Raw genomic sequence first — 25,234 nt, 5'->3', positions numbered from 1 at the left:
CCTGAATGCTTTTGAAAGCAGAAGTTGTGCAGGTAATCATGCAAAATAATAAAGTTTTGACAATTTTACAAAAAGTTTTTATAATCCATACATTGTAAAGTTTATAGAGAAATTTTCTACGAGATTTATCTTTGACAGGGTTGCAAAGCGTATTCTAGTAGAAGAAAATACCGCTTTCAACGAGCGCTTATACTTACTAATTATAGTTAACTAGTTTAATTTCTTTGTTTGTCGGAGAAAATCAATTTTCAGATATTACGCAATTTTTGACTAGGCAACTTTTGTATCGCCAAACACATAAACAGTAATAGTTCAGCAATAAACTGTTGTGTCGAAGAAAGAACAAATTTTTTTGCTTCTCAGCAAGTATTTTGGATATAACTTTTTATTGAGGGCTGAGATCTAATTTTTCTTCTTTTGCACAAAACAAAAAGATTAGCCGCTCCTTTTCTTTGATTGAGGATGACTGCATGTAAGACTGCATGGGATTATCACGCAGAGCACTTAAGAACCGGATCAGTACCTTTTCACAGTGTCTTTTAAAACCAGTAGTGGATCAATTATTATCGCGCTTGTTTTATCTCTAGTATGCCTAGTCAAACACCAAAGCCACATTTCAAACTACCGCGTCTAAATGTAAAGCAAAATCAAGGAACTCCTCAATAAAAAAACAAATTTTGCATGCAAGTGCAAATTTTACAATTAAAAACGTTACTAGAATTTTCTATAACGTAGTCTTTTCATTTTTAATTTCTAGGAAATAACAATTCTTCTTCTCTATATTCATCTATGTGCTGGTAAGAATTTCAACCAATCTTTTTTTCCCGAGGTTCTTTTTTTTTTGGGAGCGGCGTAACTAAAATTTGCGCTAGTTTTCTTTTTGCTCAGTGCTTCACTTTGATTTCCTCTTTTATTCCAATTCTCATTTTCCTCATTTTTCCAAGACTATCAATTTAGAAGTAGAAATATTTGAAAATACGAGTCACTATAAAACCCTGAATGTTTTTGAAAGCAGGAGTTGTGTATGTGATTAAGCAAAAGAATAAAGTTTTGACACTTTCACAAAGAGTCTTTATAATCCTTACTTTGTGGAAAGTTTATAGAGATGTTTTCTGCGAAAGTTTTCAGTAACAAAGTTGCAAGGCGTATTCCACTTAATGAAAAGACCGCTTTCAATGAGCGCTTATAATTATTAATTATAGTTAAATAGTTTAATTTATTTGTTTTTTTTTCGGAGAAAATCAATTTTCAGACATTGAGCAATTTTTAGACTAGGCAACTTAGCTAGCAACTGGGCACATCAAAATTCAGGTTCTGACAGAGCAGTTGCAAAATTTTTGGTAACGGTTCGGAAAGAAAAAACAATTCTTCTTCTTTGCGTTCATCTATGCTTTGTTGCTCAGTCCATCACTTTTATTTCCTCTTCTATTCCAATTCTCAATTTTCTCAGTTTTCCAAGACTATCAATTTAGAAGTTGAAGAAATGCAAAATACGAGTCACTTAAAAACCCTGAATGCTTTTGAAAGCAGAAGTTGTGCAGGTAATCATGCAAAATAATAAAGTTTTGACGATTTTACAAAGAGTTTTTATAATCCATACTTTGTAAAGTTTATAGAGAAATTTTCTACGAGATTTATCATTGACAGGGTTGCAAAGCGTATTCTAGTAGACGAAAAGACCGCTTCCAACGAGCGCTTATACTTACTAACTATTGTTAACTAGTTTAATTTCTTTGTTTGTCGGAGAAAATCAATTTTCAGATATTACGCAACTTTTGACTGGGCAACTTTTGTATTGCCAAGCACATAAACAGTAACAGTTCAGCAATAAACTGTAGTGTCGAAGAAAGAACAAATATTTTTGCTTCTCAGCAAGTATTTCGGATATAATTTTTTTTTGAGGGCTGAGATTTAATTTTTCTTCTTTTGCCAAAAACAAAAACATTAGCCGCTCCTTTTTTTTGATTGGGGATGACTGCATGTAAGACTGCATGGGATTATCACGCAGAGGACTTCAGAATTGATTCAGTATGCTTCGATAGTGTCTTGTAAAACCAGTAGTGGATCAATCGTTATCGCGTTTGTCTTTTTCCTAGTATGCCCAGTCAAACACAATAGTAACTTTTCTGACTACCCAGCCTAAATTCAGAGCCAAATCGAAGAACTCCTTGACTTAAAATAAAATTCTTGCATGCAAGTGCAAATGTTACGAGCATCATTATTACTAAATTTATCTAACGTAGTCATTTCATGTTCCCTTTTTTGGAAATACCAACTATTCTTCCCTAAATTTATCTACGCGCCGGTAAGAATAGGTTATCTTGAAGATTTTACAAATATCGCTAAATTTCAAACCAAAAATGGCAAACACTAGTACCAGATCAAGTTTCAGCTAATCTATTGTTTCTTGAACCTGCTCCTTTTTGGAGCGTTGGAACTAAAATTTTGGCTAGTTCTCTTTTTGCTCAGTTGCTTCCTCAGCTCAGTCGTCCGCGAAATTTGGGTTCTGCTATGCGTTATCTACTTCTTTTGAGCAATTTATAAAATTGCCCTATCTGTTAACTCGTGAATGTAAAAAAAATGAATTTTACTTCTTTTTTTTGAAACAAGTAAATACTCAGACTATAACCCTAAGCTTAGATATCTACATGCACTAAAATGTTGAATAAGTTAATCAGCATTGTTATTGATATAATAATCTTCAAATTGTGGCTGTTCGTTTTCATAGGTAAAAATAGAATTTGAAGGCTCCTATTTGTCTATTAACGGGTACTTTCTTGTGTTGATCGAGCAAAAACTTGGTTAAAACATTTTTAAAGCAAGTTTTACTGTTAAAAGTTCTTATTGAAGAGGGCAATCTGTTCCATTTTTGAACGCTTTTCAATATTAAAGATTTGTTACTCCACTTCGTTTTTGTTTTCTTTTTTATAATAATCTGATTTGTTCTCTTGTTTTGTCTAGCGTTATGGCGAATGGTAAACATTTTTAAATTTTCGGATGTTTCCCATTGTCTTATATCTGTTTGTAGCTTCATTAGGCTAACTTTTGAGATAGGCTAACATTACAAAAGTTTTCTGTAATGACTCTGAAACCTCTATGAAACAGCAAAAAATTCAGAATCAATGTTCTCTGAAACTCGCTGATTTAGAGAAAAATTCACTACGGAATTGGAATTTGCTATGATACAGATGAAAATTCAGACATTTTCTCTCTTCAATTCACACTAAAAAATCCGATCGGCTTTTGAACAGTTTTGCATGAGACCATAATACGAACAACACCTTCCCCATACTTGTACGTAATGCTTTTTCATGTGCATAGGGAACTGGGTGAGGTGTGTGAGAAATGGGGTCTGTGGTTGCACGTGGATGCTGCCTATGCTGGTTCTGCCTTCATTTGTCCAGAGACCAGACATTTGTTGGCTGGCATCGAACTGGTGCAATCATTCAACTTCAACCCTCACAAATGGCTTCAGGTATGGCTTAAAATGCTTAAACTACTAATGAAAATAATTGATTTGAAAGTTATGGTTTTTTTTAAAAAAAATGGTGGTTTATGCCATTTCTGAACGAAAAAAATCTAAAATTGTCGGTTTTAAACGAAAGAAACCCGGGTGAGGTGTTCGAATTATGATTGACAATTAACCCTCCTATACATGTAATCTGTGGTCTGAACGGCCCCGGCCGAAATGTCAACGCAAAATTATAAAAGATTGAATGTGAATGCATTGAATTTATGTAATATTTACGCTCAAGCGTATATCTTGCATAAATTCAACCCAATCACCGCTACTCTTATATAATTTTGCGTTTTTAATCGTAGATTTTACATAATTTGCTGTTCAACGTAGATCTTATATAATTATGCGTGGAAAGTAACGTAGATCTTACAGAAACTCAACGCACTCATCGCCAATCTTGCATATTTTTGAGTTTTTAAGCGTGGATTTTATATAACTTTGCGTCGAATTTGGCGTAGATCTTACATAACGTTCCACTGACAATAGCGTCGATCTTGCAAAATTTTGCGTTGATTTTAGCGTAGATCTTACAAAATTTAGCGTTGAATTGAGCGTTGAATCTTAAATAAAATCAACGCATTCACCGCCATTTTTACATAATTTCGCATTTTTAAGCGTAGATCTTACATAATGATGCCTTGATTTGTGACTGAAACATAAAGAAAATTTGCGTTGAAAATAACGTAGATCTTACATAATTTCAACGCTTTCACTGCCACTCTTAAATAACTTTACGTTTTTAAGCGTAGATATTTCGCAAGAGATAGGTGGGGGGGGTGGTTGTTGGGTATATCTCAAAAAATGATTTTTTGTCAAGTTTATGTCTGTTGAGATGCACTGGAAACTCGTTTAAACTCAATTTTAATTTACTGAAACTCAATAATTGTCGTCTATGGAATTCCAAAAATTGGCTAAAGCGAACTATTAAATACTGAATATTGGTAAGAAATACGCTGAGAAACAAAAAATTAAATATTATTTCACAAAAACGCGAATATTTTTTATAGTCTAGTCAACTTTGCTTCATAGTACCGCTGCATCGAATCACAAACCAACAAATTCGAACAATGAGGTAATTTTCCTAAAATTTTTTCAGCATAATCTTGTCAGCATAATCTGCATATTGAAGCAAAAAAACACTACAAATTGTCAAGTTTGTGATAGATAAATCTCAATTTTGTGCTTAGGGAGATATTTATCTCTGTTTGAACTTTCATCACTTTTTTCCGAGAGTTTATAAAGCAACTTCTTCAGTTAATTTCTCCGTTAATTTTGTGGAAGATATGTCATGAAAAAGTTAAATTATTGTAAGACCAAAAAAAATATTAGCTTGTAATGAAACTTTTTCTGATCTTAGTTTTACAGTTTTGAATAAAATTTTTGATCTTAGTGGTACTGTTTTTGAGCTCTCAAATCCAAGTTGCGCGCTCATCTACGGTCTCTTCCATTGGGTCATGCATGCCTTAAATTGCAGTGTTTTGCATATATGCGCACATTTTTGGATCATGTCAATTTCTTGTTTGAGATTCTCATCATGGTCATTTCTGGTCGGAAGAACACGGTCTGATTAAAGTCGCAGATTTCCGATTCGTCGCCCTCTCGGATCATAGTCGCACAAATTTGAACAGCTGAAACAAAAAACGCTTTGTCAGGTCAATTTGAGGCAGTTTTGGCTGTTCCTTCTGTTTGCCAATTTTTCATCCGGATTGTCAGATTAATGCTAGTTTACGTCTCCAACATCGTGTTCACATTTCCACCGCCCCAACTTGGGAAATTTTGGTTTTCGGGGTTAAGAATAAATTAGGGAAAAACTAAACAGTTGAGTGGAGATTATCAAATTCTCGCCTTTTGATTTTAAACCTCGCCTTAGATAATGTTCATACACAGTTTGTATTACTACAATGCTACTTACATTTTTTAAGAGCATGTATTGCAGTGTCACAGCCCATTAGGGTCCACAAAGCCTTTATCTGTGCGAAAAGTTTTATTTTGTTCACACACGGTAATGAAAACAAAAATTTTGTTAAAGAAAGTGAGCAGGAACAGAGAAAAATTCCGTGTGATTTCAGGTCCAATTTGACTGTTCGGCTTTGTGGATTAAAGACAGGCAGAAATTGGACACTGTGCTTCATTTGGATCCCATCTATTTGCAACACAGCAAACAGGATGAGATTGTCGACTTCCGTCACTGGCAGATTCCCCTAGGTAAAAACAATCCACCATTTTAGTTACAAAAATGAAAATCGGCTTTTTTCTGAGCCAGTCATCATTGCTGTTGAGTTTCAACGTATGACAGAAAAATTGGGGACAAATAAACCGATTCTCGGAAAAAAAAAATAAACACTTCAATGTGATAGTAAGTCACGCCAAACATTTTATCCATCAAGAGCAGAAAAAAAATTGATAAAAATTCAACAAGAAAGATTGGTGGTATAGGATGATTGCTCTTCTTCGCCACAGTTTTAGATCCTGTATTTGAATTTGATCATGACACTTTGTTTAACAACTGATCAAAAGTAATCACGAATGATATTTTTGAAGGTTGATTTTAATTTGATGAAAGTCGAAATCTGTTCTCTTTTTCCGGCATGCTTGCAGGTGGAAAACAAATAGCAGGGCCAGGATCTTTAAAAATGGTTGCAAGTTTGCTTAACGCAATGAAGAGTTCAATATTGTTTATCTAATGAAAAAGTACTCATAATTGTTATAATATTTTGAATACCCCGTCGTCCGAACACAATTTAATTACAGTGATAGAGGTTCCATCAAGGATGCCGTCTATATCATGACCCGGGTCGAGACCGAATGGTTAACTTATAAGAGCTTGCAAGTTTCTTGCAAAAGAGGGCTGACTTGTACGAATTTGCAAGTTTCGTGTAAAAGTTGGTTAACTTATAAGAAATTGCAAGTCGAATGGCTAACTTTTAAGAACTTGCAAATCGAACGGCTGACCTGTAATTTTCTTCCGAGTTCGTTCCGGACGTGCTCTATTCTTTTTGGTTAATTCATTTTAACATTCTGTCATATACCGCAGAAAGCGCGTGGGAAAGAGTTGCTCACTTTGGATAACATAATGCAATGGGACTCAATTTGACGAAACAGTTACAATTCAATTTTGTCATTTCAAGAGTTTCTTTTGCTATTCATTCAATAAAGAATATATCTCAATAAGCTTTTTCTCGATTGCCTTTTTAAATTGATCCTTTATACTCTTTTAACACACATTCTGACTTAGTATCTACTGTAATACTTTGATTGAATTTTCATCATCATATGTCAGCAGTTTTCTCAAAACAATTTATTTACACTTCATTTTTTATGCGATTTTTTATTTTAGGATTTTAGCTCACATTGTTCCAGTTTCCTTATTTTGTCTATTAAACATCTGTTTAAATTCATTCCTTTCGAAGTCTTAATTCATTTTGCTACAATATAAGAAGGAAGAACTACTGATATAGGAACATATTTTTTGAATCACATATTTAACTTGTAAGAACACTGTAGGTAGAATGGATAACTTTCAAGAATCTTGTAGGCCAAATGGTTACTTTTAGGAACTTGTAAGTGGAAGCGTTAACTTGTAAGAACTTTTAAGACAAATAGTTAACTTTTAAGGACTTGGAAGAAAAACTTCGCAGGTTTTGGAAGAAAAACTTGCAAAGCGATGCATCACCTTGTACGAATTCGCAATAAACTTGCAAGTTCTTGAAAGTTAACCATTCAAATTGGAACCGAATCAGATCCGGTATTTTAAATTGATCATGACACTTTGTTCGGTAACCACGAATGATAGTTTTAAAAGTTGATATTAATTTGATGAAAGTCGACATATGTTTTTCTGACATGCTTAGAGATGCAAACCAAATTACATGTTCAACATCTTTAAAAAAATTATTACAACTTTGTTCAATGCCAAGAGGGCTACAATATTGTTTGTTTAGTGAAAATGCTCATATTTACTTCAAGAGTTTGAATACCCCGACGTTGGAGCACAAATTATTACAGCAATAGCCATATAGGTTCCATCCAGGGCTCAATCTACATCATGTCTAAAAATTACACTACGCTTATAACGTTTTTTTTTTCAATTCATAAAAATATGCTTTACCATACGATACACGTTCACATAAGATATTCATTAACATAAATCCAATAACTAATGAAAAGATTGCATTTAATTCATAATTGGTCCCTGTTCTATCTTTTTGATGAAAATTGATGAAGACAAAGATGAAGACCCTTTTTTAAAATAGGTTGTGATCTGGACATTGCAGACCGATATGTCATATGATCAGATCCTTCAGGCTAAAAAACAAAAATTTTGATTCAAGGCATATTTGACTCGAGACGATGAACGAGGTGAAAACCAGTCAATTAATAGGAACCAGTCAAAAACGAGAATTCACTTTTAAACGAGACAAAAAGGCACCGAAAAGAATTAACAAGATCAAATTAACTATTTTGAACGCGCTAACGTCTGATCATATTTCTTCCTTGTTCGGAGGGTTCTTCAATCATTCAATTTCTGATCGTAAGCTGTTTTAAAAGAGGTTAATCAGCTTCTCTTTTATCAATTGTCTTCAAACAAATTAGAACAGAAACAAATTTTGATTTAAACTACACACGCCTCACGGGTTAATAAGTTTATTTTGAAGAGTATTTTACATTAAATTATGTCCGTTTTAAGATACAAATAGAGTTTAGAATGGTGAAACCTTTGTAGTCACTATCTAGATTGACTTAGATTAAGATCTAGATTAATGAAACCCACATGGCTGTGACTGTAACATTTTCTGTTCCAGATGGGGGATTCGAACTTTTTTATTTAAAATGAAAGGTATATTGTCACAAAGCAGGCCATACTGCGTCGAACAAAACCTAAATCCATCTTTTTCAGTTCTCCACCTCGCTAAATATTTAGTTTGAGCCTTCAAGAATGCGGGAAAAACGAACTAAAAAAAACGTCAACTGTTGTCAAGGTGAAATCAATTTTTAGAAATAATTTTTTGGGAGTACTCTTGAGCCAAGGAATCGGTTATAGAAAAAAATTAAATCAAATTAGAATAGTTTTTGAAAATTACAACTTGCAGACTTGCTGATGTAAATTTTTTTTTCGAAAAAAAATATAAGTTTAGCAACATTCACATTTTAATCAAAAACCGAGATTCTGTAAGATGACTAGTTACCAACGCGAAAAGACTTCTAACTTTTCACATTTTTTAGTAGTAGCTAAACCAAAGGAGCAGAATATAATTCTGAATTATAAAAAATACGATATACTAAATAGTAAGAACAAAATATACGCAAAGATGGAACAATTTTAGTTTAAGTTAATACACGCTTCCTAAAATTGGCAAACATTTTAGATGCAATACCTGAATTTGAACCTAAATATGCGTTGAAATTACTCCAAGAAATCTTGAAGTTACTTAAATATATCATCTTAATTATCAAAAATTTGACCAATCAGATCACACATTGAATTTCTTATTATAAAAATAATAAATGTTTACAGATTACGCATAATACAAAAGGGCATTTACATAATTTATTTATTTCCAAATGTCACATGCGCTCCGAAAGGACATCATTGACCCGTATGGATCGTTTTCAGGCGCCTTTGTGAGGAAGAGAAACAAAACAGTTTGTTGGGTTAATGCAGGGAAAAGGACTTACTATGTGTTTAAAAAAGTTTCAAATAAAACTAAAACACAATTCTTGGAGTTAAATGGCTCCAATCAGCCGAAATAATGTTTTTTATGTCTAAAGAACCAATAACACAGTTTTTAGGGAAATTGGTAACAAAAAAATCTAGCCTGTTTTTCTTTCATTTTTCTTAGGCTTTTGAAACAATAGGATCCAACCCTAGCAAGCAGTTGCATAGTTTTCTCAACCTTACTGTAATTGAGCAGTTACTTAGTTTAGGATAACCAACATTAAGTTGTTTTTTCGTTTTTCTCATCCCATCAATTTTATTCAGCTCTTTTTCTTCAATTACTTTTTGCAGTTGTTCGACATTGCATTTTTTTCGTATTTATTTTATCAGCAACTTTAGCAGTTCGTAAATCTGAAGCTCTTGTGTGCTGTAGATTTAGTTCTCTTCGAGTAATTTTGAAGTTGACTCAAATTTTTTCTTAAAAAAGAATATTCTCAGCAATCTGTTTTCTTTGTTATCAGTAGGCTGTAGAGTACTTTTTGTCGTCAAACTATAAGCTAACACTCCGTACTCTTTGAGTGCTGTACATATGTCTTGTCGGCTCCTATCATATTCGGTACTTTTAAGAATTTTCTCAGACGATATAACATAGCAGTGAACTGATTCAGTACATTCGGGATAATATTGCTATGTTCGGCAAAACTTAAGCGGTGATCTAGAGTGATGCCTAAATACTTGAAGCTCTTTACACTTTTGTTTTTTCCGCGTAAAATGAAAAGCCGTCTTCACTGGCTTTCTTTTGTCTGAAAGACATTGTCTTTGTTTGTTTGATATTTAGTGTAAGCTTATTTTGCTCTAGCCAGTGTGTAACTTTGTTCAAAGCCAATTGATTCTTGCTATCTATTGTTTTTGGAGTTTTAGTGGTTTTTATAGCGGTATTGTCAGCAAAAGAATATTTTGTACTGTTTTCTTTTTTACATGAAATGTCATATATGTAAAGAATGACCATTAGCGGTCCAAGGATGGAACTCTGCGGTACTTCTGCAGATTTTGATTTTTTTTCCAATCACTTTTGCCACCTGTTTGCTATCGTGCAGATATGAAACTAAATCCGTAATCTGAAAATTTTTCAAGGAGAAGGCGATGGTCGACAGTATCAAATGCTTTTTTCAAGTCCAGAAAAGTAACCTTGATTTCATTTGCTTTACTATGTTCATTCACTCTAATATCCTCTAACAATGAAACAATTGCGTCGGTAGTGCTGTGGTTTGATCTGAACCCAAAATGATCAGCTTTTAGGATCTTGAATTTGTCTATATACTTTTTCATTCTATCGAAAATTAGGAGTTCAAGTGTTTTGCCAATGATAGGTATCAATGAGATGGGTCTGTTATTCTCTGGTTTGCTCTTGTCTCCTTTTTTATGGAGTGGTGTTATGGATGCTATTTTAAAAGACTTACTACAGAACCGGTGAAACACTTGCAGATACAGCTTAGATAATGACGTAGTTCAAACTATAGCAATCTGTGCTGTATTTTTTCTTAGTTTTAGCAATAGCGGCGGTAACTTCTTTTTTATCAATTGTCTTGAAAAACAAAGAATTTATTTGTTTTGCTCTCTGTGTCAGTTTTGTGAAGGAAAAAGTTTTGCTAAGTTAGTCCCTATTGTAGCAAAAAAAATATTGAATTTATCAAGATCTTCAACAGCGTTCTTTTCTGCTATTTTTTCATCTTCATTGATGTTGATTGCATCGCTAACAATATGCAAAATTTTCCTGTTCCTGTTTCCAGCTTCGGTCACTATTTGCTTTTCATAAAATTCTAACATTTTTCCTCTTATTTTTTTCTCAACATTTTGGATTGCTTTTCGTACACTTCTTGATCACTTTGAGGTGTTGTTGTTAAGTAATGCTTCCAGAGTTGGTTTTTTTTAGCTGAGCAATATTTCACTTCTTCGTCAATTCAGTCTTTCTTGGCGCCTTTTGATGGCTTTAGTGTTAAAAAGTATTGAGTGTCTCCATCAGTTTCTCATGTTACGATCTCTGCACACCGGTTAGTATCACTTGCTAATAATTGGCCACTCACTTACTCAAAATTTTGCTGGAGAAAACAGTTGAGCTCACCAACCAGATGATCATCGTCTATTTTATCCCAGTTTCTTCTCAATATTTGAACATTTTCAGAACTTTTCGGTCCTTTTAAAATCTCTAGTCCCACAGTGTAATGGTCGCTGGTTTTGCTTTCTCAATAAAACTTTTGATTTGAAATTTGTAAAACAAAACTTCAATACAAATTTTTGTCTTAATTGTTTCGCTTGTTGCAGTTTGAGGGTCTACAAGAGCCAAGGCATTCATTTCCATCTGATTAATTGTTAGTGTCGATTTCGCCGATAACTTCAAAACATTAACTTTCAGGTCCCCACACACGATTTGTTGAGTACTGGGTGTTATAATTATTTGATCAATGTAGGAAGAAAGTTTTCCAAAGGTTTCTGCTTTTGTAGCATTGGTCGTAATGTATGTTTGAGTCACTAAGTATGTTTTATCGCAAAGTTTCATCTCCAAACCAATATCTTGCAGACTGTTTGTGTCAACTGATGCAATTTTTTTCTTTGTTGCTTTTTTTGTACAAAAATACCCATACCAGTTCCTCCTTTTTCTATTGGATTTTTCTATCTCGGGGTAGTTCTGTAGAGAAAATTAATCGCTTTCACAGCTATTTTTCAACCAAGTTTCAGTGAGGCAGATTGCCACTGGCTCAACATCAGTTTGACTACTAAAAATTTTGAGTTGAACAAAGTTTTTTGTTAAAGAGCGAATGTTTTGAAGAAGTATCCACTCTTTTGCCGTTTTACCTGTACTGTCCTTGTTTTCGAAAACCTCCATATGTTCTTTTGCTTGTGTTTTTAGCATTAGATCTTACTGATTTTTATCAGCATCTCATCCTAACAGCGCATGATTGTTAAAAAAAAACAAAACAAAAACAAAACAAAATAAGACATAAAATAGAACTTGAGGAATTTGCCAGAGAATAAATTGGAAACAAAGTTTTGAAAACAACAGCAATTATCGGATAGGTTTTAGAGTTTTCTCAATTGCTTTAAAAGCTCCACGGAGATCGCGGACTTTTAATAGGCTTCAACTCCTTTTCTTCTAACCTTTGCTGGTTGCGTAGATCGCAACTAGGTTGAAAGGCACCAGCGGAGATCACTGGTAGGTTCATAGAACACTAAAATATAGTTTTTTGTCAATATACAGCTGTTTTATTCATTTTGTGCTTTGTTCCTACCAACTGTATTTATCTTCCCGTGAGAAACCAATTTGTTTTTGAACAGAAAAAAATCGAAAGCTCATTAAAGTCAATCAAAACAAAAACGTTGAGTTAGTGTGTTAGTTTGGTATATGTTCCTCTACTCTCAACCGAAACTGTGGCGTGTTTGTGGCAATTGTTTTTCGACGTTGTTGCGGTCATTCGCTTGTCTTTTTGACAGCATCTAAGTTGTCCAACTCCCCAACTTCTTGGACTTTGAAAAACCTAGTTTTATTGTTTTCATCATGAAACAAAACTAAGAAAACACAACTGTTGGTGCTCGTAATTATGTCTCGCTTGTGTGCTTCGCTACGTATTTCTTGTTCACATTCAGGCAGCGACTCCTACATGTCTATATTTAGCTTGTTCATAAAAATGTTTTTTTGTTTCTTTGACTCCTGCGTTTCTTGTACACATCAATTTTGTCCTGATAGAATATGAACTTACAGATAACAGTGTAAGTTTTTTTGGCATTGTTACTGGGTAATAGTTGGCAAACTCTTATCCGATCGTTATCTATTTTCATTCCAAGTAAGTTTTGAAAAAATTTCAGAGTTTCTCGGGTGACGTCTACAATATTCTTTTTTTCAAATGGGGGATTAGAAATAAGCGCACAATCGTTCCTGGAAAACCGTTCCTGAGAACGCAGGCAATCCTTAATGTTTTTTTTTGATTTTTTGGCAGTTTAGCAATTTTTTGTTTTTGTTGTTCGGTTGGTTAATTCGCTCCTCTTCTCGAAACTGCTACTCACGGTACCCTCATCGCAGTTTGAATATGTTGCTTCCATCTGCACCACAACCACAAATAAAAAGGAAGAAAGAAAAAACAATTAAATGCAGTAAAATGCAATGATGATGTAATCTAGTTGAAGATATTGTTCAAATCGATGTTCTTTTCATAGGCTTCTGCTAAAAACGCGTGTTTTTAGAACATAAATGTGAAGGTCAAGACCGACTTCGAAGCAAGAGGCTGAGATCATTAATAATTGTGACAGGAACTCATGAAGTAATATATATCGGAATGTTTCACTGTATTCTCTTGGGCTCTGAACTTTTCATTTTTTCGGATGATGATATGAGACTATATGTTTTCCATATGACTGAACAGTCGGTGTTTGACTTATCACTCACTTCATAAATGTAAAGTAGTTTGTCATGAAGTCAAGAAGTGTCAATTTTTTCAGATTGTTTCATTTATAATCTGAATGTGCCGATATGCCATTAGAAATCAGCGGGAGCTCGGAAAAATCAAAAGTTGCACCAAATAGCGGCCAAAAAGTGCTCAATAGAAGTGAAAGGACCTTTAAAAATTTTTCAGTGACTTCGTTCGGCAGTTCTGACTTGAGTATATGCCACGAGTTTTTCCTTTCTAGTCCTTTCTAGCGGTAAATATTTCTACAGCTGAGCTACCTGTCACTTACTTTCATTTATCTTCTTTTTTCTCAAATCAGATTCACTCCAGTAAGGGTAAAGTGTAAGCGTGTGATTTTTAATGTAGGCGCTGAAGGGCAGCGGTTCCTAGCTTTCATTTCATTCAGCGCAATTCTCGCATTATTTTCGGACAATATTTTCAGTGATCAGATTTCGTATGATCAGCAGTAATATTTTGTGATATTTTACCGCTATTTTTTTCAGCGTATTTACCGCATTGACCGCTATTCTTGCCTTTTTCATCAAATTTCAAATCTTACTCATTGAGTGTTTTTTTCTTCTTTTAGTCATTTTTAGCAGTGACACCTCAATGCGGGTGGCTTGATTGCAGAGGGTCTGATAAGAATTGATTTCTTCCAACTTTAATAAATTTGTTGATTAAAATTAAATTTTTTCTCATTGTTCAAATGCTCAGGTCGGCGATTCCGGTCACTGAAACTCTGGTTTGTGCTGCGATCTTTCGGTGTGACTGGACTTCAGAAGTGGATTCGAGGCACTATGGACTTAGCCGAATACTTTGCCGATCTGATCACAAAAAGCGAACACTTTGAACTGTTCCGACCTCGATCTATGGGCCTCGTTTGCTTTCGTGCTAAGGGGAGCAATGATCAAAATCGGGCTCTGCTGAAAAGTTTGAACGAGGGACGAGAAATTCATCTGATTCCTGCCGAAATAGATGATACGTACTTTCTGCGACTGGCAATTTGTAGCACACAAACCACGCAAAAAGATCTGGATGATGTTTTGAACCTGATGTTGCGACATTTACAGAAGTTGTAAATCTATTTCTAACAAGATTTCATAAATTTTTAATGAAATGAGCAGATGATGCTGTTAAAATATAGCATTAAGACATTATTACGCTGCTTATAATCGGATAGTAAACATTGAAATAAATCTTGAAAGTCTTTGAAGAAAGAAAATCTTTATACCAATTTTTGAACCGGTAGTTCCCGGTAGAAGAGTAAACATTGAAGTAAATTACACGGTACAGGACCTTAGTTAATGTCGAGGCTAATTTTTTCATAAGTGCAGGTGGATTCGTTTCATGGGTCGATTAAAGGTCTTTTCATGGGCATTTTGGGTCAAACAGGCCTTTTCATAGTTAAAGTGGGTCGAACAAAAGTCTTTTCATAAGTCTGCTGTTTTTAGCAAATTCAATTTTCTTAGTTTTTTTCAGCTTCTGTACATACAGAAGCAGCAATGGTGCAAGACTAAATATCATTGCACCAGAGCAGTCCAACTTAGAAAACTTATTTGCCAAAAGACTTAATAACTTGCTGGACTATATTTTCAGAATAGTTGGTTGAAGGATACTAAGTAGTTTAGTTGTAGTGGTCCTCTTCCCATTGGACATGATAAAAATGTGGCGTTGTTCATTTTTTTCAAATTTATAAATCGTTTTAAAAATTGTTTTGCGTTTTATTGTCCAGCCAAATTTCGGAACACTGTTTTTTCTCCAACCAAAATCCAGACGTTTTGTTGTCCAGCCAAATTTCAGTACATCTTTTATTGCCTATCCAAAGCCGAGCACAGTTGATTTTGTTCCAACCAAAGTCGAGGGCATCACGCAAAGTGCGGACAAATTCTTTGCATACTAAAATTGTGGTATAAAAAACGAAATTTGCAAATTACCTAAGTCCAGTGCAAGCTAAAAATTTTATGCATTAACCTCTACGATCTTTATATCATAGAAAAAAATCAGCTGTTGTCGCATCTACTAATAAAAACTTTTATAAATCTATAGAAAACTTTGGCGAAACATAGTGGCTTTCGATATATACCGTTTTTAGTCTTCATTTTGTTACAGAGGTCTTTTATTTAGTTAACGTAATGACACAGGTCGCTTTGGTATCATAGTAATCTTTTCAGCTTGAGACGCCAGAAAAACTCCTTTTACGCCTGAAATTGTAGAGAAAAACATAAATAATTTTTGGATACAATCAACTGAAATAAACAAATTGGCTCAATTTAAATCTCCGTTCAAAGTTAGCGGAATTTTTCATTATTGAGAAAACTAACCGACTAAAAAAAATCACGGGCAAAAACATAAAAGTCAATCATATTTTGCGAGACAGCATAGTCGAATCCTATAAAAATATAATCTCTCCCCTATAAATATTTGTATGATCAACTGCACCTTCTTTCAATAGCAAAAATGTGATATATTACTTGTAATTATTGTTGCATTAGTTTCACAGGAAAAAGAGATCAAATGCACAATTTTAAATGATACGTCTTGATAAATACAAATTAGTGACATTAAATAAGATGCAGAGTGTGTATATATATCAAATAAATACTGATAGATATTGAGGAACAGATATTAAAATTTGAGGCTGGGGGTAATAAATGAGCGTTATCACAAAGATGACACTAATTTATTTGTTTTGAAAGAGTAATCAACCGTTTATACCCGGGTAGAGGTGTCACCACTAAAAATCGCTAAAAGATGTAAGATTTACTGTAAATTTGAGTAAAAGTGTAAAATTTGCGATCAATGCGATGAATGCGGTGAAAAAAAAAAACTTTTAAGCGATGAAAGATTTTTTTTTCACCGCTTGAGCGATGGAAGAAATTTTTTCACCGCTACCAGCAGAATGCGGTGAAAAAAGTTCTTGGCGCTACCAGCAGAATGCGGTGAAAAAAATTCACCGCTAAAATTGCAATTCTTACAAATATTCACCGCTAATTTCAACGCTTATCTTAAATTCATAGGAAATATCATCGAAGTAAGTGACAGATAGCGCAGTGGAATAAGAAAATGTTGACATTCAGGAGGTGAGAGGTGCAAACCACTGTACGGCAGTTTCTTTTTTGGAAGAAATCCGGTGAATGCGGTGAAAAGTTTTTTTCACTACTAAAAACCGCAAAAGTTCACCGCATTCAACGCTTAAAGATGCGGGCGCTTTGTGGTGAAAAAAGTTTTTTTCACCGCTATTCACCGCTAATCTTACATTATATTTTGACCAAACCTTGACCCGGGTAGCGGCAAATTGCTTGGTTAAAAAAATCATGGTTATTATGAATACTCATTGTTAATTGAACTAGAAATAATGAATAGCAATATCTAGATCTATGATTTAACAATTATTTGTGTGGAAACAAGGGGGTAGAGACTCAGGGTCGGGTTTCCAGTTCTGTCTGCGTCCTGTTTCGAGATTATATCGCTTTTACTCTGGCTCAGATTCATCTCCAGTCTTTCCGAGTTTACATCTGTGCTGGCATTCTGAAGGAACCCATCCATTAGAACGCCCATCACACGTGACGTCACAGGCAATGCACAGCTAAAGGATATAGAGGTCCCTTTAAAAGGCGAACATTATTTATAAAACAAGTTGTATCCAAAAAATAAACAAATGAAGGCAGTGTATTGTGAACAAATTGTTTATTCACGGGCTGTAATTTTGGAATGCAATTCTCGCTGAAAACCTAGTCTTTTACCGACGGCTATCTTGCAAAAAATCTTTTGAAATAACAGAACATAACCGACTAACGTCGGGCGAATTGCTCTCAAACGACTGGTAAGCGGTTGGCTTTGTCAGTAGCTAGCCACGGTTTAGTGAACCTATCTTTGGCTTGATTGGACTCTGCAACTTTTAGTATTCTAGCTTTGTTAGTAAATAAAACAAATAAAAAACTGATGTTTTAAAAACTTGCAAAACTAAAAATAAAAGCTTCCATATTTCGCAATGAAAAAGTTCCGAAAGATTTTTTTTCCTGAAGTTATATCAAGTAACCCATCTGCAAGACTTGAAAAGCTTTGTTGGCCACTAATGATCGTTAAACTCAGAAAAGAACAAAATTAAGCAAAAATTTCGAGAAAAAGCAAATTTTAACAAAGTCTTGCTAAATTTCAAAAAATTAAGGTCTTCAAAACCATTTCATTGTCCCAAGAGACTAGCCAGTATACCCCTATTCCCAGCTTTACATAGTTTTACTGGCTCAAAAAGATCCATACACCTGGAACATGATAAGTTTTTCAAAAATTTCAGAAAAAAATGAATTTTATCAAAAAAGTGCTAAAGCTGCAGTAATTAAAATTTTGATAACCATTCCAATAACTCTAGACACTATGCGACAGCTTATCATCAAGCCTTGAAGAGGTCTCTAGGACCCTGGTGCCGGGAAAAATGATAAAAAATTTAAAAAAAAAAACATTCAAAAAACCAGAAAAATTGCAAATATTTTTTTTAAATTGCTGAAATTAAAATCTTGAAAATTCCAGTACATCTAGAAGCTCTTCAGATGCCTATAGTCAAACCCTAGATGAGGTTATGTGGCTTCTGAGGCTCGAAAAAATAAAAACCGACAAAAATTTTCAGAAAACTTGAAAATGCAAGTTTTATCAGAAAGATTGACAAAAATTTGTCATATTAGAAAATTGAAAGCTATAAAGCTATCCCTGGAGATTATAATTTTTTCAGTAATTTTTATTGAACCCTAAGGACGTTTCTGGAAAGACGTTGATAATGAAAAACAAATGTGCAAAAAAATTTTCGTGATTATAAAACCTTTAAAAACATTCCATTACATTAAAAAACTATAAAGTAACCTTTTTTCAAACCCTAGAGGAGGTTTCTTGGCTCTTGAGGCTGGAGAACCCTAAAAGTTACAAAGAATTTCAAAAAACTGGAAAGAATTGCAAGTTGCATTAACAAGTTTGTGATAACAGTTGAAAACTAATTCATGAAAAAACTTATTAATAGTTGAAAACTTTTTCCAATTACTAATAATCAAACTCTAACACAACATTTCTGTTAGCCTAAGAACCCTGAATAATGGCAATAGATGACTTTCTGAAATCTGGAAAAACATTCCATTACAATTAGAATCTATACACTAATCTATTTTCAAACCCTAGAGGCGGGTCCTTGGCTCTTGAAGCTGGAGAAACCTAAAAAATTGATAAGAATTGTAATATTAAAAAATTGAAAGCTACTCCGTGGCAATTAAAATTTTTTCTTTAACTTTTTAAAAACGCTTAAGGACCTTTTCGTGCCCCTGCGTCTGGCAAGAGTTGGATAATGAAGAATAAATGTCTAACAAATTGAAAAAATTTGCAAATTTTGTCAAAAAATTGTTAAAATTTGTGATTTTGAAATGTTAAAACCATTCCACTACCACTAGAAACTATGCAGTAACCTATAATAAAACCCTCTAAGAACCGCCTTTCACACCACAAGTATAAGTCTCCAAAACAGTTTGAGCTGAAACAGAGCTGAAAGGCTCTAAGAACACTCAATGCCCGCTGGGCGCTACCTGTTTATTCCGTTTTTGAGGACAAAAAGTCAAAAGCGTCAGACGAATAATCGGTCAAGCGAAAAATCGCATGAAAAAAGACCGACAGGACTAATATAATTGCTACAAACTTCGTTTGAGAGCAATTAATAATCTTGCAAGAGCTCCTTCAAGATTTGGTAACATAAGCATCATTTGCAAGAATCTTGCAATATTTTACAGTCGGAATTCGGCAAGGCTTATTTTTTTATTCAAGATTAAATTTTTCTTCCGGTGCTTGATATAAATTGCCTATCAAAAATATCAATGTCTTGATTTGAAAAGAGGAGAAATTTTGATATACTTTGCTGACCTGTTGTGCTGAGAAAACAGACGACTGAAATATTCCCATCCGGTCACTGAAATAGTTCTCCGGACAGAGAGTTATTTTTTGAGCCGGTTCCCGTTCACATGTGTTGTTGCGACCCCACATCAAACTGTATACTGGTGCCTCAAAATCCAACCCATGGATCATGACCAGTCCCCCACATCTGTTACAACCACCATCCCCAAGAATTGACTTATTCCCAGTGCAGCCGCTACAAAAACAATGTACAATGAGCATCCCAAATTGCCGATGTCCAGACTTTTGAGCGTTCATTCATGTTCTTTGAGGGATTAATCTTTGAACGAACGAGGCCCGTGTTGAGAATTTTGTCGGATTCAAACATAAGAAATCATCGGTTTTAAACCGATCAAAGCGCTTACTATTTTTTCGTCGTTTTAATCGGTTTTCGTGGGTAATTAAACGTAAGAATCGTCGGTTTTCGTCGGTTTCAAACTCGTGTCGGTCTGTACACACTTGTTTCAGTTTGGGATGATTCTGGATGACCTTGACTTGTTGAGTCCACAAAAATATATTAAATACGCACGTGCAAGTTTAAAATGCCAGATGTTCCTATATACAGTGACACATTTTAAAAATTTCAAATTGCGTCTTTCAAGCAATTCGGCTCTGGAATGGCTAGTTTTAAAATCTGACTAAACTTTCGAAGTGCTACGCCGTTCTCAATAAACGCCAGAAAGTCTCAATGACTTCATCAGTGTAACGTGTCCTGCCTCTAAAATCTTAAATAAGAAGGTGATTGTTAATCAAAAACAACAACAGGGCATATTGAATTCATGATTGAAATACAAACAAAGTTACCTTACCACAACCAGTCGTTGTCCAAAAGTAAGAATCGAGCTGAAAATGAGATATTTTCTGAGGGAACTCAGCTTAAAGCATAATTTTTTTTGAGTGAAATGAGGGCCAAAAATGAAAACAACGCATCCTCAAAAAACTTCCCTATTGTCGAACAATTAGCGTAAGAAATGCATAGAGGCAGTGGAAAGAATTTTATCAGCTATTTTCTATACTTTTAAATGAGAAAATGGAACACGATAAAACTTTTTTTTCAAAATCGTCGTTTTCTTGCAATACTACTGAAATTTTGTTAATCTAAATGTTACAAGGAGGCTCGGTGATGTGCGTACGCACATACGGTTCCGACCTCGCTCATCCACATTCTTGACTTAATTGGCTACCCAATGATGAAGAGATGATGAAGAGAAAACTTTCAAAAACATGCATATCGTTTCATAAACAGCCAATGGAATACAATAATGTCACCCCAAAGGGCCGATGAACTTTGTTGATAATATGAATACTAGAAAGGACAATAATGAATATCAAACAACAAACAATATTTACGACCAAAACTCAATTTCTATAATAAATAAAATCATAACAAAATAAAATTCGCATCAGATAATCTAATCGAAACAATTTCACCTAACCATCATTAAAAAAAATGGAACCTGTCCTCAATGTGACTGGTTAATAGGTCGACAAGAAAGAGCAAAGACGTACGAATTTCAAAATTACGTTTCTATTTTCGAAAAGAATTAGTTTTCACTGAATACTTAAAACTTTCATTTATATCTCCATAGGAAGCAAATGAGACATGTCATTATCCATTGTTTAATTGCCCAAATTTTTAAAGCCAATGCGAACTACGATTATTGTTATAAGTTAAAAGGAAAACTAAAATCCTAAAAAAATGTACAAACACAAAAAATCTCAACAATTTTATGAAATCTCGTAATTGTTTTTGCTACGACACAAAGCCGAAAAACGATTGTTCGAAGCCAAAACCGTTACAGAGATTTAATTATAGTTCACTGGACTCGGGCTGTGAGCTGTGTCTACCGAGACTGAGCAACAAATCAACAGATAAATTAAATACAATTGTTGAAGCTCAAAAACCCAATTATGTTTTGGAGAACAAATAAATTCAAAAGTCATAACAGATTTCAAAAAGATTTCGAAAAACAGCAATGGCTTAAGGTGCAATGCCTCAGGAAGGAAGCCGAATGGGCCTCTGCGGAAGCCGAATGAGTCTCTAACTAAGTCACGACCCCTTAAAATAACAAATAATTGATGATCGAAGCAATCAGTCACAACGTATAACCAAGCGCGAAACATATTTAAAAAACGTTTAAAACGACAAAAGTAATTGAAACCACTAATTAGTGGGACTGAGTCACAATGGCTTTTTTTGTTTCAATTTGAAAATCATTAAAACAAACAGCTGTGAAGTGAATTCTTTAACTAGGTTCAAGTATAAATATTGGGAAAGCAATCGAGACTTATCGTTATTAGCTTTATGGCGCATAACAACAAAAAAAGTCAATCATAAGCGAAACCAAACAAACCCATAAAATTTTGCGATATAACTGTGTCTCAGCCCAAAAAGAGTACACTATATAAAAAAACTTTTTAATATTTGGATACGCGTTTTTCCATTGCTGCGCAATATCTCTACTATGCTTTCCTTCATTGACACTTGACAATAATGCGATAATACGACAAGGAAACAAATTGAACTCATAAAATATGCAGTTATGCTCAAAAAATTGAAAAGGCTTATTATCAAAACAAAGAGATCATTAGTTGAACATAAATCCGTTACCGACATTATTTTATAACCCACAGGAAATTGGTTTCTGCCTGTTTTTACTGAGACTGCGCCCGAATTTGAGAGAAGTAAGATAAAATAGGGGCAAATTTCAAAAAATAACTGATGTTTTCCTATAACAAATATTTTCAAAGTCATAACAGACATTAGATAACAACTGAATGAAGTGCCCAGGTTCATTTATCCCTCTTGTAAGATAACTGGATCTTTGACTTGGGAAAATAAGTTATTGGGCTAAAGACTTTGCAAAAAAAACAAATGAAAGCAAAATTCAAAAAGTAAATAAAACTTTTTTTTACTAAAACAATTGTTCAGAGCCATAGAAACCACGCGCTTAATTCTGAAACCCTAATATAATCCCGTTGGGCCCGGTTTTTATGTAAATGGTGTCTGTCATTAAATGAGCCCTCTTTGAAGAAGTTCATGCAAGTAAAAAAGTATACATAAAAATCCTTTATATAGCGGCAATATTTTGAAAAAAAAGTCGCGCCCCAAAAAAATCTAAAAAAAAAATTTTCAACGTACGGATCAATGGCGAGTTAAAGATCAACCCAAATGTTGCCGCCCGTCTAAGAAAAAACTTAATTGTTCAAATGCTTGAAAAAAAGATCTAAATCAAAATCTTTTAGTTTGTCAAAAAATAAAATGCATTTTGTATATTTAATGAGTTTAAGTTTGCAAAAAACTGTCAAATTCATAACTCCAGAAAACTCTCAAAACCAGTGGGTGTACAATTAGCTCGATTGTTAGCTTAAATAGAATATGGCCGCAATATTTAGGTATTTACCTCAAGTAAATTAAAAGCCTGTTGGCTGAAAAAGCAAATTTGGTCCCAATTTTGGTCCCAAAAAAGTAGAATTTTGAAAAATTTAGCATAAATTTTAGCTAACAAAGTCGGACCGAACCATTCAGCAACCCTCCTCTATTTTTAGAGATGAAATTAATAACACTACAGTTAACAATTTGAAGCAAAATGGGCGAAAATTAGGTAAAAAACCGAAAAAGTGAATAAAAACGGCTAAAATACTTCTAATATTGACAAAAAATTGAAACCTCGATAACTCCCTATAAGAATTGAAAATTGAAAAAATCTTTTTAATTCCATAATCTACACTGGACGGGCTTTTTAATGATACCACTCTACAATGATTATACGATGATTATATCGATCGGCCAAAATTGTCTGAACAAAAAAGAACCCATCTGAGTGTATAGTTCCTCCCCCACGAAAGTGGGTCAGAACAATTAATATTTCCGTGGTTTTATCGAAAAAAAGAACAAACTACAATCATTTTTTGCCGCTAAATTTTGCGTTGATACAGACCTGGGTAGGCGAAGAAGAACAAAAGGTAAAACAAGCGGTGGTGATCAGATTTATGAAATCTTTCACAGAATTTTAGTCGTATATTGTCAACTCCCTTAACAATGTCAGCAAAAAAGTTCATCAGATCTCGAGAGCTGAGAAGGCATTGTTAATTCAAAAATAAGCAACAATGGATCAAACCAGTTTCTCAGTCTTACACAACTAGAGGGCTAGCCATTACACCATCTGATTGCAATGTAAGTCTTTATTTTTGAATTCTGTTTCAACAATAGAGCTTGTTTTAAGCTAGCGTATTCGCAACTTATGATCGCTTTTCACATTCAGCTGTTCAAATTTGACAATGGTGTTTCAAAAATTAAACATTTAAATTACACTCTTTCCAACCTTATTAAGCGGAGAACTAACGGTGTAAAAAAAATTTTTACACACTTTACACTCTTTTTCCCGTTATTTTTGGGGAAAATCCTCGACCTGAGATCCAACTGATGTCTTTTGCACTTATAATGTCTAAATTGCGTGATTAGAATCGGGACGATAACCAATAAACGTTATTTATACCTTTATACAGCTGTAAAAATATAAACATAGTTGTTAGATTATCATTTTTCCAGGTATTCGGGTCGTTTATGAGACGCACTTTTAAACTTTTTATTACTAGAAGGCTATTATGTTAAAACTCCGATGAAGGCGAGTCGCATCCATAAAAATGATGTGCCCTCCAAATCTCAGAATTTCAGAATGGATCAGACCTTATACTCTGTCCCGAATTCGGGGCATACCCAGATAAATAAATCTTATCATTGTTCATGCTTACCTCTCCAGATCGCACGTGATCGGACACTGGTGGCACTTTCTCGTCTCAGACAGAGGGAATGTTCCGACGAAACACTGTTTTACGTACTCCCCATCGTGCTCAAAAAAGCTGCAGTTGTTCGGACCCTGAATGAACGACAGAATGTAAAACTTTCTCTGATTAACATCTTTGTGCATGACAATCTTTATATTTTATACGACATAATCTAGAAGACCTTATATAGACTAAGATCATACCACCAGTAGAAGTATACTTCTTTCAAAGGCGACTAATCAATTGCATATATGTTGGTTAGTCTTTGGAAAGCGTTTGCAAAGCAGATTTAAATTAATTTATGCACTTTTTCTTTAAAGGTTTAAGGCAGACCCAATGTGGGCTCCTTTTACAGCCTTAAGGTATAAAGAGCTAGGGCTACTTATTTCTGCGCGCGAAGTAGACTTACCTATATCTCTCAGACTAACCGACTCTGTAAAACACGAGAGGTGTATAATGTTTATTACGGTGATTAATACAAGTAGCACCGGAGTCAATGGTATACACATGGTGTATCTAACTAAACTAACAGACTGACTATAGCAAGTTCAGTTTTCTCTAATTAAAAGAAAATAGTGTCTTTTCAGTCTCTGATTGGCTGAAGGTGTACTTGCAGTAATCCTACTGCTACATCAATCCGGGGTTGAGAGTTTTCAGATCCGAATTTGTGGGTTGTAGCAGGAATATGCTGAACGCGTTGTCCTCTGTCGATAGGTTGGTGATGTAGGTGTAGAGTTGTGTCCTCTCTGAAGTGGGTTGTGACTTGTGCCGTCTTCTGTAGTCCCTGTCAGTGATGGTAGTGACTTGTGTCGTCAGTAAGTGGTCCGTCCAATGGAAGAACCAGTGAAGGTGCCAGTTACAGGGTGTGCTGGCCAGTAACTTCTGTCCTGTTGAGAAGTATAGAGTATG

The 25,234-nt window shown here is 34.3% G+C and overlaps 3 protein-coding genes across 5 annotated transcripts in view; 1 reads left to right on the top strand and 2 right to left on the bottom strand.

The window, feature by feature from the left end:
* LOC142340707 (aromatic-L-amino-acid decarboxylase-like) overlaps window positions 1-14,731 on the top strand; it is a 38,167-nt gene extending 23,436 nt beyond the window's left edge. For both annotated transcript variants that reach the window (XM_075391406.1, XM_075391405.1), the window contains 3 exons: window positions 3,322-3,475; window positions 5,590-5,725; window positions 14,330-14,731. In XM_075391406.1, the coding sequence (XP_075247521.1) occupies window positions 3,322-3,475; window positions 5,590-5,725; window positions 14,330-14,694 (655 nt within the window). In that variant the 3' untranslated portion in view covers window positions 14,695-14,731. The remainder of the gene's footprint in view (window positions 1-3,321; window positions 3,476-5,589; window positions 5,726-14,329) is intronic.
* Window positions 1-25,234, bottom strand: part of LOC142341447 (uncharacterized) — a 545,892-nt gene that overhangs the window by 462,230 nt on the left and 58,428 nt on the right. The gene's annotated exons all lie outside the window — the stretch shown is intronic.
* LOC142340706 (receptor tyrosine-protein kinase erbB-3-like) overlaps window positions 16,836-25,234 on the bottom strand; it is a 48,007-nt gene continuing 39,608 nt past the window's right edge. Inside the window, exons 7-9 of the mRNA XM_075391403.1 lie at window positions 24,293-24,417; window positions 19,508-19,733; window positions 16,836-17,201 (exon numbers count right to left, since the gene is read on the bottom strand). Of these exons, the coding sequence (XP_075247518.1) occupies window positions 17,088-17,201; window positions 19,508-19,733; window positions 24,293-24,417 (465 nt within the window). The 3' untranslated portion in view covers window positions 16,836-17,087. The remainder of the gene's footprint in view (window positions 17,202-19,507; window positions 19,734-24,292; window positions 24,418-25,234) is intronic.

The sequence above is a fragment of the Convolutriloba macropyga genome, chromosome 6 (assembly GCF_964194025.1).
Source record: "Convolutriloba macropyga chromosome 6, txConMacr16.3, whole genome shotgun sequence".
Classification (NCBI taxonomy): domain Eukaryota; kingdom Metazoa; phylum Xenacoelomorpha; order Acoela; family Convolutidae; genus Convolutriloba; species Convolutriloba macropyga.
This window is presented reverse-complemented; position numbering and strand designations above follow the sequence as displayed.